This window comes from Dipodomys merriami, unplaced genomic scaffold (assembly GCF_024711535.1).
Source record: "Dipodomys merriami isolate MVZ:Mamm:240054 unplaced genomic scaffold, mDipMer1.0.p SCAF_64, whole genome shotgun sequence".
In the NCBI taxonomy this organism is placed as follows: domain Eukaryota; kingdom Metazoa; phylum Chordata; class Mammalia; order Rodentia; family Heteromyidae; genus Dipodomys; species Dipodomys merriami.
Genome location: NW_027206224.1, coordinates 1959499 through 1974146, shown reverse-complemented (window position 1 = coordinate 1974146; position 14648 = coordinate 1959499). Strand labels below are relative to the sequence as shown.

The window sequence follows — 14648 nt, the reverse complement described above, 5'->3', positions numbered from 1 at the left end:
AAAACATAAAGAGTCAGGACTTATGGTTAAAGACAATGTGTTATTAAACACTTGTATGGGTAAGCAAACTACAGAGACTAACAGAGTAGGAGTGGATGGATAGTAGATAAAAGAGAACAGCAAAATCTGTGAGCAGGAAAGTAGTTGATTAGCAACTTGAGAAATTGGAAAGCTGAATGTCTGCATGGAGAAAAGTCAAGAAGCAAACCACAGTACCTCAATAAAGCTGTTCAATTTTTATTTTATTTTATTTTATTAAGAAAAAGGGAAGGAAAGGGGGAAAACATACCAAGCTCCTCCCAGCAGAAGCCAGGGAGAACTGCAAGCACCAGACAAGCTCTAAAGATGAAGTCGAATGCAAAGCCTAACACATTTTGAAGAGCTGTATAGTATTCAGAGACCCTTTGATTTCTTCTCTAACTTTATACTACCTGTTGTTTCCAGTGAAGACCCAGAGGTTGATTGTCTGGTTTGTTTTTCTGTTTTTTTAGAGACCATCTAAAAGTTTAAGGCTAGCATTGAACTTGCCATCTTCCGGCCTTAACTTTTGAGTGCTGGGGATTACAGGTTCACCACAGTGTCTGACAAAGGTTCATTCTGAAGGGGAGAGGAACCCAAGAGACTCAGAAAGTGGGAGTAGCAAGCTGAAAAACAGGAGCTTACCTTGAAATCCACATACTCAACAATGAGGCCTTTCAGCCCCTTCCACTCAGTTGTCAGCATCTTGGCAGCAAGTTTATGCATCCCCATTAAGAGGATTAAGTGAGTTAATACCTGTGATGTGTTAAGAATGGTGCCTGGTAAAAAGTAAATACTTAATGTTATTTATTAAACAACCAAATAATTAAAAAATGATTGCATTTGTAGAGGTGGAGTTAGGTGAAGAAAAATAACTAGGACATACTGTAAACCGTGTGTGTGTGTGTGTGTGTGTGTGTGTGTGTGTGTGTGTGTGTGTGTGTGTGTGTGTGCGTGCGTGCGTGCGTGCGTGCGTGCGTGCATGCACGCGCGCATGTGTGTTACTCAAGGCTGGCACTCTACTACTTGAGCCACAGCTCCACTTCTGCGTTTTGTTACTTGGAGATGAGTATCTTGGACTTTTCTGCCCCAGCTGGCTTCAAACTGGGATTCTTAGATTATAGGCGTGAGCCATCAGAACCAGACTAAACACCTTTGCTCTTAACAGGCCTCTTAGAATCAGGGAGAAGAGCCACAGTCCAACTGAGTATTGGAATTATAAGGAAGAAATCTGGCTGGGCGCCAGTGGCTCACACCTGTAATCCTAGCTACTCAGGAGGCTGAGATCTGAGGATCGTGGCTCAAAGCCAGCCCAGGCAGGAAAGTCCGTGAGACTCTCATCTCAAATAAAACACTAGAAAACCAGAAGTGGCATTGTGGCTCAAGTAGTAGAGTGCTTTCCTTGAGCTGAAGAGCTCAGGGACAGTGCCCAGGCCCAGAGTTCAAGCCCTACAACTGACAAAAAAAAAAAAAAAAAAGAAAGAAAGAAAGAAAGAAATCTGGGGATCTGGCTCCAGTGGTTCACACCTGTAATCCTAGCTACTCAGGAAGCTGAGATCTGAGGAACATGATATGAAGCTAGCCCAGGCATGAAAGTCCATGACTTCTTATCTCCAATTAACCAGAAAAAGCTGGAAATGGAGCTGTGGCTCAAGTGGTAGAATGCTAGCCTTGAGCACAAAAGCTCAGGGACAGCACCTAGGCCCAGAGTTCAGGTTCCAGGACCAGCAAAGAAAAGCTGCAGAAAAGAGTATTTGAGGGCTGGGAAGGTGGCTCAGTGGTAGAATACTTGCTTTGTATGCATGAGGCCCTGGGTTTGATTCCTCAGCACCACATAAGCAGAAAAAATAAAAAAGCCGGAAGTGGCACTGTGGCTCAAGTGGTAGAGCCCTAGCCTTCAGCTGAAGAGCTGAGGCACAGCACCCAGGCCCAGAGTTCGGGCCCCATGACTGGACCCTCCCAAAAAAACAAAACAAAACAAAACAAAAAAAACCCCAAGCATTTCATAGATGACAATACACGATAGCTGGCCATCACCTCAAAGTTCACATCTCTCAGATTTTTATTTTTAGTTTTTTGGGTCCAGTCGTGGGGCCTGAACTCTGGACCTGGGCGCTGTCCCTCAGCTCTTCAGCTCAAGGCTAGCACTCTACCACTTGAGCCACAGTGCCATGTCTGGCTTTTTTCTTTTTGCTTATGTGGTGCTGAGGAATCGAACCCATGCATGCAAGGCCTCATGCATGCAAGGCAAGCACTCTACCACTGAGCCCCCAGATTTTTTTTGAATACATGCATATATACAAAATTCCTTTCTGAAAAAGTAGAGTCATACTATTTGTTTCATTACTTTATTCAAAAAAAATTTTTTTACATCTTTACATAGTTGTAAAGAGGGCTGGTTTTAATTCTACATGCTTTGTTACTTTAGAGTATTGTGAAGGAAGCGGTGCTGTAGCTCAAGTGGTAGAGCGCTTGCCTTGAGCTGAAGAGCTGAGGGACAGCACCCAGGCCCAGAGTTCAAGCCCCACGAGCGACAAAAAAAAAACAAAAAAAACAAGTATTGTGAAGAGGAACTTAGTAGTAACTTAATGATACTGTTCTAACATTTAAATATATGCATATATAAATACATAAATATATGCTATAATGTATAACTATATAAATAATTTATAATATAAATTTATATAATATAAATGTAAATATTAAAAATGTGTTAGAAAACTCTTTGGAGGTGAGGCTGGTGGCCCAGGTGCTAAAAACACCAGCTCTTTAGAATGGGTCAGTGCTTTTCACCTAGTATCAATAAGATCTTAGGACTGCAGAGGGTAGTGAAAATTGCCATACCAACCAATGTTCCTTTAAGTTAATGGAACATTTAGATAATTCTTCCAGTTTCCTACCTTGCTTCAGAAGACAAGTATTAACAGGCCATTCTCCAGGCTCTAAGCTTGCAATAAAGATTCTAGCACAGCATGTGATTTGTCCAGAGAGTTAAACATGCAAGCTTGCATGGTGTTTAGAGGCTTATTATGACCTATCTCAGCTTTCACATTTTCAAAATGATCTCTCCCTTTTGAGCCATTAATCCTAAATAGGCATTTGTGCATGTATACGTGCGTACCTGTGTGCATGTGTGTCTGCTGTCATTTTCGAAGGTATTTCTACTTAAGATGATTAAGCCAAGCTCACTTAAATGATGCTGACCAAATTAATTCTGTTTAAAGCTTACTTGTTAGCCAAATGCTCTATAATTTTGTATATGAACAATTTCTTTGTTAGTGTTTATTAGCTATACTAGGAAATAATCCCACACCTGTATACAGTGTATTCCAATCAACCCCTCTCCCATTCTTCCTTATCCCCTTCCCCCATTCTGGTACCATTTCCACAGGTTTCATTGTTCTAGTTCCTTACTTGCCAACAATCTGTTTAAACCATATTCATCATTTCACCGTCATTAGCCCAACCCCCTCTCGGTAGTACCCACTGCTCCAACAGAGCCTGTTTCTCTTTCCCCTCCCCCAATACCCTATTGAATAACAGCTTTCATTGAGGTTCTTTATACTGTTTTAATATATAATTATAGTGTATCTCTCAAAAGTATTCTCCCTCTAGCAAATGGGAGTTAATTTTTTAGAATAGTTTTAGTAAAATTGAGCAGAGGGTGCTTTTATATACCCTGTGTTCACACATCAGGCATCTCCCCAACATCACATCTCCTACAGAGACCCTTGTTACTTTTCTTTTTTTTTTTTTTTTAGTGTGGTCCTTTTGCTAGGCAAGCATTCCACCACTAAGTTACAGCCTTGGACCCCTTTTTGGTATCCTTATTACTCAAAGTATATAGTTTACATAAGGAATCAATTTGGGTACAACCCATGGACAAATGTACAATTACACGTATCCACCATTATAATGCCCTACAGAATAGTTTCACTGTCCAGAAATCCTGTTTGGTTCTCCCTCTCCCTAACATTTGGTGACCATTGTCTTCTCATACTGTTTCCATACTTTTGCCTTTTCCAAAATGCCATAGAGTTGGAATCTACAGTGTGTAATCTTTTGTGTGTATGTGTGTGTGTGTGTGTGTGTGTGTGTGTGTGCGTGCGCGTGCGTGTGCGCGTGTATGCGCATGCACACGTGCGCGCTTACTGGAGCTTAACCTCAGGGCATAATACTCTTTGCTTAGCTTTTTGCTAATGGCTGACACTCGGCCATTTGAGCTACACCTCCATTTCTGCCTTTTAGTGCTAATTGAAGATAGTCTTACAGATTTGTCTGCTCAGGCTGGCTCCAAACCTTGACCCTCACTTCTCAGCCTCCTGAATAGCTAGGATTATAGGTTTGAGCTACTGGTACCTGCCATGTTTGTTTGTTTGTTTTTAATTAAAAAGAAATGGGAGTGGCTGGGAATGGTAGAGTGCTTGCCTAGCATGCATGAAGCCCTGAGTTCGATTCCTCAGTACTATATAAACAGAAAAAGCTGGAAGTAACACTGTGGCTCACATGGTAGAGTGCTAGCCTTAAGCAAAAGAAGCTCAGGGACAGTGCCCAGGCCCTGAGTTCAATCCCTAAGACTGGCAAAACAAACAAACAAAGGGCAATGGGAGGCTGGCAGGCTTTTTTTTTTTTTAATTTAAAAAATGGGGGGGGGGGCTCTGGTACTGAGTTTTAAACTCAAGAGTCTTGAGCTTACTAGGCAAGATCTTATCACTCGAACTCTTTTTGCTTTAGTTATTTTTCTATTAAGATCTTGTGTTTCTTTGCCCAGGACCCACATTAGACCCCATCTTGATCTTGATCTTCCAGTGTTTCCTTTGTAGCTAAGATCACTGATATACCTATCCTGTTTGTTGAGATGGGGTCTTGTTAACTTTTGTCTGGGCTAGTCTTGAATCACTATCCTTCTAATCTCTGCCTCGTGAGAAAATGGGATTACATGTGTAAGCCACCACCTCTGGCCAGTATATATATTTTTAGATGGACTTCATTTGCTTAGTAATATGCATTTATATTTCCTCTATGTGTTTTCATGGCTTGATAGCTAATTTTTTGGTACTAAATAATTCTCCACTAACTCCTTTGTACCAACTTATTTATCATCTTAGGAAGAACATCTTGATTATTTTCGTGTGTGTGTGTGTGTGTGTGTGTGTGTGTGTGTGTGTGTGTGTGTGTGTGTGTGTGTGTGTGTGTGTGTGTGTTTTGTGAACATGTTTTCAATTCCTTTGGGTAAATATCAAGTGCAATTATTCATTCATGGAGAAAATACATTTAATTTTATCTATGAATCTATCTATAGATAGAGTTTTACCTAAGTTAGGTTTTTACCTAAAGCTCAGAACAGCTTCAAACTCACATTCCTTCTACCTCAGCCTTTCTAGTATGGGATTACTGCCACCATTTCTTTTAAGAGTTGGTATTTTGTTATGTTGTCCAATCTGTCTCTTAACTCTTGGGCTCAAGCAAACATCCTGCCTTAATCTCTTTAATAGCTGTAACTCTAAATATATGCTATCAGATTAGCCTATGTAGTTCTGTAAGAAACTACCAAACTGTCTTCCAAAGTGGTCACATCATTTTGCATTCACTAGCAGTGGGTGTGAGTTCCTATACTCCATATCCTTATAGCATTTGGCTTTTTCAGTGTTTCTGATTTTGGCCACTCTAACAGGTGTGTATTTGGAACCTGCAGATACTTTTATTTGCCTTTCCTTAGTGACAGTTGCTGCAGAGCATCTTTTCATATAGCTGTCTGCCATCTATGGATCTTTTTTGATTAGATTGTTTCCTTGTTGTTGAGTTTTAAGAGTCCTTTGGATATTTTGGATAACAATCCGTTGTCAGAGATATCTTTTGCATATATTTTCTCCCTGTCTGTAGCTTTATTTTGTAGTCTCTTAAGACCATACAGAATTATTACTTTATTTTGTGAAATCCAGGTGACCACTGTTTTTGGATTGTGCCTTTGGTGCAGCGCCGGTGGCTCAACGCCTGTAATCCTAGCTACTCAGGAGGCTGAGATCTGAGGATCACAGTTCGAAGCCAGCCCTGGCAGGAAAGTCTGTGAGACTCTTATCTCCAATAAATCACTAGAAAACCGGAAGTGGTGCTGTGGCTCAAGTGGTAGAGCACTCACCTTGAGCTGAAGAGCTGAGGGATAGCGCCCAAGCCCAGAGTTCAAGCCCCATAACCAACAACAATAGCAACAAAAAGTCTCCATCAAACCCTGGGTCACCTAGATTTTCTCTTTGTTATCTTCTAGTAGTTTATATTGAAGTCTCTAGTCCATTGGGAGTTTAACTACACAGTTTTTATTTTATATTCAAGAAGAGTAAAAGAAGTTTGATTAGTATATTAAAATATTTTGGAAACTTTAAAGAAGCTTTCTCCTTTCCTTAGCCCTATGTCCAGATAATCTTTTTTTGTTGTTGTTGTTGGTTGTGGGGCTTGAACTCTGGGCCTGGGTGCTATCCCTGTACTTTTCAGCTCAAGGCAAGTGCTCGACCGCTTGAGCCACAGCGCCACTTCTGGTTTTCTAGTGGTTAATTGGAAATAAGAGTCTCACAGACTTTTCTGCCCGGGCTGGGCTGGCTTTGAACAGAGATCCTCAGGTCTCAGCCTCCTGAGTAACTAGGATTACAGGTATAAGCCACCAGCACCCGGCCAGATAATCTTTTTGAGTCATAGACTTTTTTTTTTTTTTTGAGACAAGATCTCACTATTGTAGCCCAGGTTGGCCTAAAACTAGAGATTCTCATACCATGGCCTCCTAAGGACTGAAATTACTGTGTGGAGCTCCTGGGTTGCTGAACATGGGAAGGCCCTTGGAAGGAAGCCAGCACAGAGAATATGGAAGCTTCAAGCCTCACTCTTCATGTTTTTTGGCTTGTCCATCTCTTCATCTGAATGTTACCTATATCCTTTAGAATATCCTTTATAATTAACTTGTAAATGTAAAAACCAAAAAACATGTTATTTATGACTTGATGTATTTGTTCTCAAATTGATAAAGATGAAGTTGGAACATAAGAGGTATGGAGAATTTGTTTTGCTTTGTGTTTTTCTTAACTTGTCACTGATTCTAATTTCCCTTTTGTGGTAGGTTGTGGACTTTGTTGCAGCAACACTTCAGAGGGCATGCATAAACCTGGCCCGTGAAGCAGAGAGCACTGTGCAATCACAGACCCTAAGCATGGCCATGGGACTGGTGGCTGTCATGCTAGGAGGAGCTGTTCAGGTTAGTGACAGATAAGGAGCCAAACGACTCAGAGAGAAGAAAAGCAAAATACTTGCTATTTCCCTTCCAAATCCTAGTGAAAAATGAGAATGGCTACTGTACCTAGGAGATACAGCTTAAACAAGTTGAGGTATTAATAAGAATTGTCTGCAAAGTAGATGACAAGAAAAGTATACTACGTCCACTTAGGTATCTATAAAACTTCACCATCAGAAGGGCAGGCCCTATTACTGCTTGGTGGTATTTTGCATCTGAGACAAATTCTACACTCTCTGGCCCTCATACTCCAAAATTCAGCCCTTGTTCCTACTATTGTATTCAGGGAAAATTCCTTAGCAATACCTCAGTAATAGATGCTAAATCTAGATGGAATCAATAGCTCCATTTAGCCCAGAATTCATATTGTATATTATGTTAAAGCATTGCTTACAGCCACTATATGTTGTATAAGTCTTTCATATACTTAATTTGTAGTTTCAAAATTTATTCATTCAAACATTTATTACAAACTTGCCACATGCTGCATACTGAATTCAGTGACTGGGTACATAGCATTGGACAAAGCAGAAATGACACAGTTCACTAAGGGAGTCATACCTGATTGTGTAAAAAGGAGAATTGAATGAAGTACCTCTAAAGAGAATTGGAGGGTTCCAAGAGAATGAGGCATCTAACCTAGGCTGAGAAGGCTCTGTTGAGGAAGTGTAAGTTTAAGCTACGACTTGTGGTATGTTCAGTACAGATGAAGTAATTTCTTCCAAGAAACATCATTCACAAGGACTCAGAAGCAGGAAGGGCTCCAAGTACTTAAGGCACTGACAGAAGATTGATGTGACTGAATTGTAGAGATCCAGGTGAAAGTAGTGCCAACACAAGGAAAGGCTAGGCATACATTTGGCTGGGAATGAAAATATTCATGCCACCTTAGGTTGGGAGACTACAAGAAAGAGTTGCCAGACTCCAGTGGCTCACGCCTGTAATCCTAGCTACTGAGGAGGCTGAAATCTGAGATCATGGTTCAAAGCCAGCTCAGGCGGAAAAGTCCGTGAGACTCTTATCTCCAAATAACCACTAGAAAATTGGAAGTGGCTCTGTGGCTCAAGTGGTAGAGCGCTCACCTTAAGCTGAAGAGTGCAGGGACTGCGCCCAGGCCCTGAGTTCAAGCCCCACGACCGACCAAAAAAAAAAATAAAGAAAGAAAGAAAGCAGAGTAGTTCTCATTTTCCTTTCTAGAAGCTCACTGTTAGGGGCTGGTTGTTTCCTGAGACCGACATGACAGATGTGAATGCATAGCCTCTGCCCATCCCTAACTTCCTATGAGCCATCCTGAATCATTAACTACATCCTGGATTCCTTTGACTCTACAGATCATTAAGTGAATAGAAACATGTTACCCCCTGTTCTTTTGCTTTAGATAATTTTTTTTTCCTGTTTGATTCATAGCTTCTAAAGCAATGCAGGGTTTTATATTTGTAACTTCAAAATTCTGGTATTAATTGACCATTGTCATGCTGAAGTCTTGGCTTTACATTTCAGAACCTTATGCTCTACCTGTCTCGTTAAGAGTCATCTTTTCTTTTTTCTTTCTTTTTTTTTTTTTTTTTGCCAGTCCTGGGGCTTGAACTCTGGGCCCGGGCACTGTCCCTGAGCTTCTTTTGCTCAAGGCTACTGCTGCATCACTTAAGCCAAGGCTCCACTGCTAACTTTTTCTGTGATTAATTGGAGGTGAGTCTCATTGACTTTCCTGCCCAGGCTGGCTTCAAACACAATCATCAGATCTCAGCCTTCTGAGTAGCTAGGATTACAGGCATGAACCACCAGCACCCAGCTTGAGAGTCATCAACTTAACTAATGAAATAAAATATAACAGCATCTAAGCCATTTGTCTTTCCCTTATAATTTCTGAATTTAAAACAGTTGTTAAAAATTCATGTCTGAGCCGGGCGCCGGTGGCTCACGCCTGTAATCCTAGCTACTCAGGAGGCTGAGATCTGAGGATCGCGGTTCAAAGCCAGCCCGGGCAGGAGAGACCGTGAGACTCCTATCTCCAATAAACCACCAGAAAACCGGAAGTGGCGCTGTAGCTCAAGTGGTAGAGCCCTCGCTTTGAGCTGAAGAGCTGAGGGACAGCGCCCAGGCCCAGAGTTCAAGCCCCACGACCGACAAAAAAAAAAAAAAAAAAAAAAAAAATTCATGTCTGGAAAGAGGATTTAATTTGTAGAAAGTCAAAGCTTAAGACTTCTAATAATACAACTATAATTCCAAACTCATTTTCTGTAATTTCAGGGTTGGTCATAAGTGGAAGTATTATATTGGTAACTGTCACCTCAGAGAGCAATTTCTGCATGATCTTACAGAGTTCATGGATCTCTAAATCACTATTGCATGAAACTTAGTAGTCCATTCTCTCTCTCTTTTATATCTATCTATCTATCTATCTATATACATACATACACATGTGTGTGTACATAGATAGATAGATAGATAGATAGATAGATAGATAGATAGATAGATAGATAGATAGATTTTAGGGCTGGGTATTGTCCCTGAGCTTTTATGCTCAAGACTAGTGCTTGCACTATAGCTCTATAGCTCTACTTCTGGTTTTCTAGTGGTTAATTGGAGTTAAGAATCTCAAGGAGGGCTGGGAAGGTGGCTCAGTGGTAGAGTGCTTGCCTTGCATGCATGAGGCCCTGGGTTCGATTCCCCAGCACCACATAAGCAAAAAGAAAAAAGCCAGAAGTGCTGCTGTGGCTCAAGTGGTAGAGCGCTAGCCTTGAGCTGAAGAGCTGAGGGACAGCGCCCAGGCCCAGAGTTCAGGCCCACAACTGGACCCCCCCAAAAAAAAAAAAATCTCAAGGACCTTCCTGCTTGGGCTGGCTTCAAATCCTGATCCTTAGATCAGGCTCAAATACTCAGCCTCCTGAGTATTTGGGATTATAGGTGTGAGCCACCAGTGCCTGGCCATTTTAGAGGTTTAGATCTTTAGGAAGAACCCAAACCATATTGTTGCAGGAAGTCAGTGGTGCCTACCAGTGAAAAGCTGGGCTTCTAATCTCTCTCTCTCTCTCTCTCTCTCTCTCTCTCTCTCTCTCTCTCTCTCTCTCTCTGTGTGTGTGTGTGTGTGTGTGTGTGTGTGTGTGTGTGTGTGTGCGTGCGTGCATGTGCACGTGCACGTGTATGCGCATGCATGCTGGTGCTGCAGCTTGAACTCTGGGCCTGGACACTGTCCCTTAGTTTTTTTGCTCAAGGATGGTGTTCTACCACTTGAGCCACTGCTCCACTTCTAGCTTTTTGGTGACTAATTGGAAATCAGAATCTCATGGGCTTTTCTCCCTGAGCTGGCTTTCAACCATGACTCTTACATCTCAGTCTTGGAGTAGATAGGATTATAGATATGAGCCATCCATGCTCAGCTTCAGTTGTTCAGGTAAGCTCAACTATTTTCATATTAAAGATGGGAGAGCCAGGCGCTGGTGGCTCACGCCTGTAATCCTAGCTACTCAGGAGGCTGAGATCTGAGGATCGCGGTTCAAAGCCAGCCCGGGCAGGAAAGACCGTGAGACTCCTATCTCCAATAAACCACCAGAAAACTGGAAGTGGCGCTGTAGCTCAAGTGGTAGAGCGCTCGCCTTGAGCTGAAGAGCTGAGGGACAGCGCCCAGACCCGGAGTTCAAGCCCTACAACCGACAAAAGTAAATAAATAAATAAATAAAGATGGGAGATTTTTCTGTCTTCCACTGACCTTTTTATAGGGAAAACAAAAGTATTCGTAGGAGTTCCTCAACAGATTTCTCTTATTTTATTTGTCAAAATAGGGTCATCTGACCACACTAAATGGAAGGAGAGCTAGACAGAGGTTTCTGTCTTCTGTTGGCATTGATGATATGGGGAAGGGAAATGAGGTACCTAATAAAGGTTGGGAACATGTTAGTCCTATTTTTCAGGTGACTACTTTGACTTTCAGGGTAGTAAGTCTGGGACTTGGACCCAAATCTCTCTCTCTCTCTCTCTCTCTCTCTTTCTCTTTTTTTTTTTTGCCAGTCCTGGGGCTTGAACTCAGGGCTTAGGTGCTGTCCCTGAGCTTCTTTTGCTTATGGCTAGCATTCTACCACTTGAGCTACAGTGCCACTTCTGTTTATATGGTACTGAGGAATGGAACCCAGGACTTCATGAATGCTAAGAAGCACTCTACCATTAAGCTACATTCCTAGTGCTGCGTCCCCCTTCCCATCCCACCCCGCAAAAAAAAAAACATAAATAAAATTTTTAAAAAATCTTGAGATTACAAATTTTATATTTAGTTTCCTATAGTGGCATAAATATCAGCACTCAGGAGGCTGAGGCTGGAGGATCTCAGGTTCCAGGGTGGTCTGGGATATATAACAAGGTCATATTCTTAAAAGAAGAAAAAAAAAGCCCACTGTTGGTAGCGCACATCTGTAATCCTAGCTACTCAGGAGGCTGAGATCCAAGGATAGAGATTCAAAGCTAGCCAGGCAGGAAAGTCTGTGAGACTCTTACCTTCAGTTAACCACAGAAAAAGAAAAAAAAAGTCTGAAGTGGAGCTATGGCTTAAGTGGTAGTGCTAGCCTTAAGCAAAAAAGCTCAGGTATAGTGTCTAGGTCCCTAGTTCAAATCCCAGTAGTGGCACAAAAAGCCAAACCAAAACAAAATAGAAAGCTCATGCTTTCTATCATTACCTCACAGTATTTGAGTATTTTAGGATTAACTAATGCAGTAAATATTTATTAAATGCCTTTCTACTCTTAAGAACTTACCTGAGTCTGATAAATTCATCATTAATTTTTGGGTGTGCTAGTACTGGGGCTTGAACTCAGGGCTTTATGCTCTTAGTTGGCTTTTTCCCTTGCCACTAGTGCTCTGCTACTTGAGCCATGCATGTACTCCTAGCATTTTGTTGATTAATTAGAGATAAGAGTCTCAAGGATTTGTCAGCTTGATCTGGCTTTGAACCTCAGTCCTCAGATCTAAGTCTCCTGAGTAGCTAAGATTATAGGCATGAACCCTACCAATGCCCTACCATCATAGGCTATGTTTTCAAATCAGTTTTAGAATAATTCACATTTCTGTCTTGTGTACATAAGGTTCATTATGAAACAGCAGGTAGGGGCATAGTGTGACATGTACAAGGCTTTCACTACCCAACAGATAAGACTTTAGGACCTGCTGCATACTGAATTAAGACAAAAGTAAAAATATCACTTGTAAACACATTTTATGATGTATATGAAGAAAGGCTTAGCATACAAACTGATCAGCCAGGTAGCTGAGGACACCATATATACAGAACTGAAAACACAAAGAATAAATGTAAGTTTCCACAATTGGGAATTTTTAGGCTGAGTTTATTTTTTTGAAGTATTGGAAATTGAACTAGAGCTTCACATATTACTAGACAAGGGCTATACCCTTTCTCTTTTATTTTGTTTTTGAGATAAAAATCTCATTAGTTTGCCTGTGCTGCCCTTAAACTCATGATCCTTCTGCCTCCTGAGTAGCTGAGATTAAAAGCATACACCGTCATACCTGGCTTTACCTGACTACACTTAACTGCCTGGTAAAAAAGCTTTCCTTAGGAGCTTTGTACTGAACTTTTGAAGATCTTATGTGTGGCTTTTTCATTTTACATATGTCCTTCTCTGGCTGTCACCCCAAATCTAATGGGCTTTTGGATGGCATTCTCTCTCTCTCTCTCTCTCTCTCTCTCTCTCTCTCTCTCTCCAGCCTTAATCCCTACTTTACCAGTCCAAAACCAATTTTTTTAAAAATTTGAAAATGTGCAGGAATTCAGAACAACTCACTATCTAACTGGATGACCCCAATACCTGGTCCAACATACCTTTCTTTATTTAATCTTGAATTATTCCAGAAACTTTGGAAGAGAAGCAGCCAAAAGAAAAGCATCTGTTATTTGTGGGATGCTCCTTTTAGCCTTGAGGCTTTACATAGTTCTAATATCTGGATATGAGAGCTGTATTGAAAAGCAGTAACAGAGCTGGGCACTGATGTCTCAAGCCTATAATCTTAGCTACTCAGGAGGCTGAGATTTGTAGGATTGTAGTTTGAGGTCAGTCCAAAAAAGTCTGTAAGGCTCTTATCTCCAAAATAACCAACAAAAAGCATACCTGGAGACGTGGCTCAAATGGTAGAGTACCAATTTAGCAAATATAAGGCCCTGAATTCAAACCCTAGTAGCGTTAAAAAAGAAAAAGTAGTGACAGGAATAGAGATGAGGGCTCTAGGGTCAATTCTCATGTTCCTTGGTTTATTTATTATTTATATAAATATATATATATATATTTTTGTTTATTTTTTTCCAAGTCCTAGGGCTTGAACTCAAGGCTTGGGCACTGTCCCTGAGCTTCTTTTGTTTAAGACCAGCACTCTATCACTTGAACCACAGCACCACTTCTGGCTTTTTCTGTTTATATGGGTACTGAGGAATCGAACCCAGGGCTTTATTCTACTACTAAACCACATTTCCAGCCCCCTTATATTATTTTTGAGTCAGGGTTTTCCCATATATTCCAGACTGGCCTTAAACACTCTTTTGTAATCCAGACTGGCCTCAAATTCATGTACCTTCTACCTCAGCCTTCAGAATACTGGGATTACAAGTGTGTACCACCATGCCTCACTCAGTTCCCAAATTTTGATAGTGACCCTTGAAAAATAACTGCTTAGTGCGTAAGCTTTCTTCTCAACTAAATAAATGAATATTACTTTATATCTCCAAAAAATTTCAAGTATTTATGAATAGATGTTACCTGTAGGCTTGAATTTCCCTGATTATTCCCACAGTGGGGAGTCTGTAGGCTTAGGAGCTGAAAGAGTGCATAACTTTAATCACCTGATAAAATTGGCTTATTCAGAATCCACATACCTGCCCAGGTAATTAGAAAAGTTGTCCATTTGAGTAAGTTGAGTTCCACAATGACTAACAAGTTTGAAACAGGGAGAAGAGATTCTTATTGTTGCTGTGTCTGGGTTTTGCCATGCTGGGGACTTAACCGAAGGCCTCATGTGTACTTGACAAATACTATCAATACTCCCAGCCCAATTCTGGGAGAACTGACAAGTGTATAATGGCATGTATCTACCATTAGAGTATCAGGCAGAGAAGTTTCACTGTCAGTTCAACCACTGATCTTCCTGCTATATTCATAGTTTTGCCTTGTTCGGATGTCATGTACTTTGAATTATACCATATGCAGTCTCTTTAGATTGGCTTCTTTCACTTACTATTATGCACTTACGGATGTTCTCTGTATTTTCATGGCTTGTAGCGCATGCGCTCTCTCTAAGTGCTGAGGTTATCTGTTGTCTGCATGTATTACAGTTCATTTATCTAACCTCCTTGTGAAGC

At 41.0% G+C, this 14648-nt stretch overlaps 1 protein-coding gene across 4 annotated transcripts in view; it reads left to right on the top strand.

Moving 5' to 3' along the window:
- Tango6 (transport and golgi organization 6 homolog) overlaps positions 1-14648 on the top strand; it is a 141772-nt gene that overhangs the window by 43344 nt on the left and 83780 nt on the right. For all 4 annotated transcript variants that reach the window (XM_070004721.1, XM_070004718.1, XM_070004719.1 and 1 more), the window contains exon 12: positions 7124-7258. In XM_070004721.1, coding sequence (XP_069860822.1) covers positions 7124-7258 — 135 coding nt within the window. The remainder of the gene's footprint in view (positions 1-7123; positions 7259-14648) is intronic.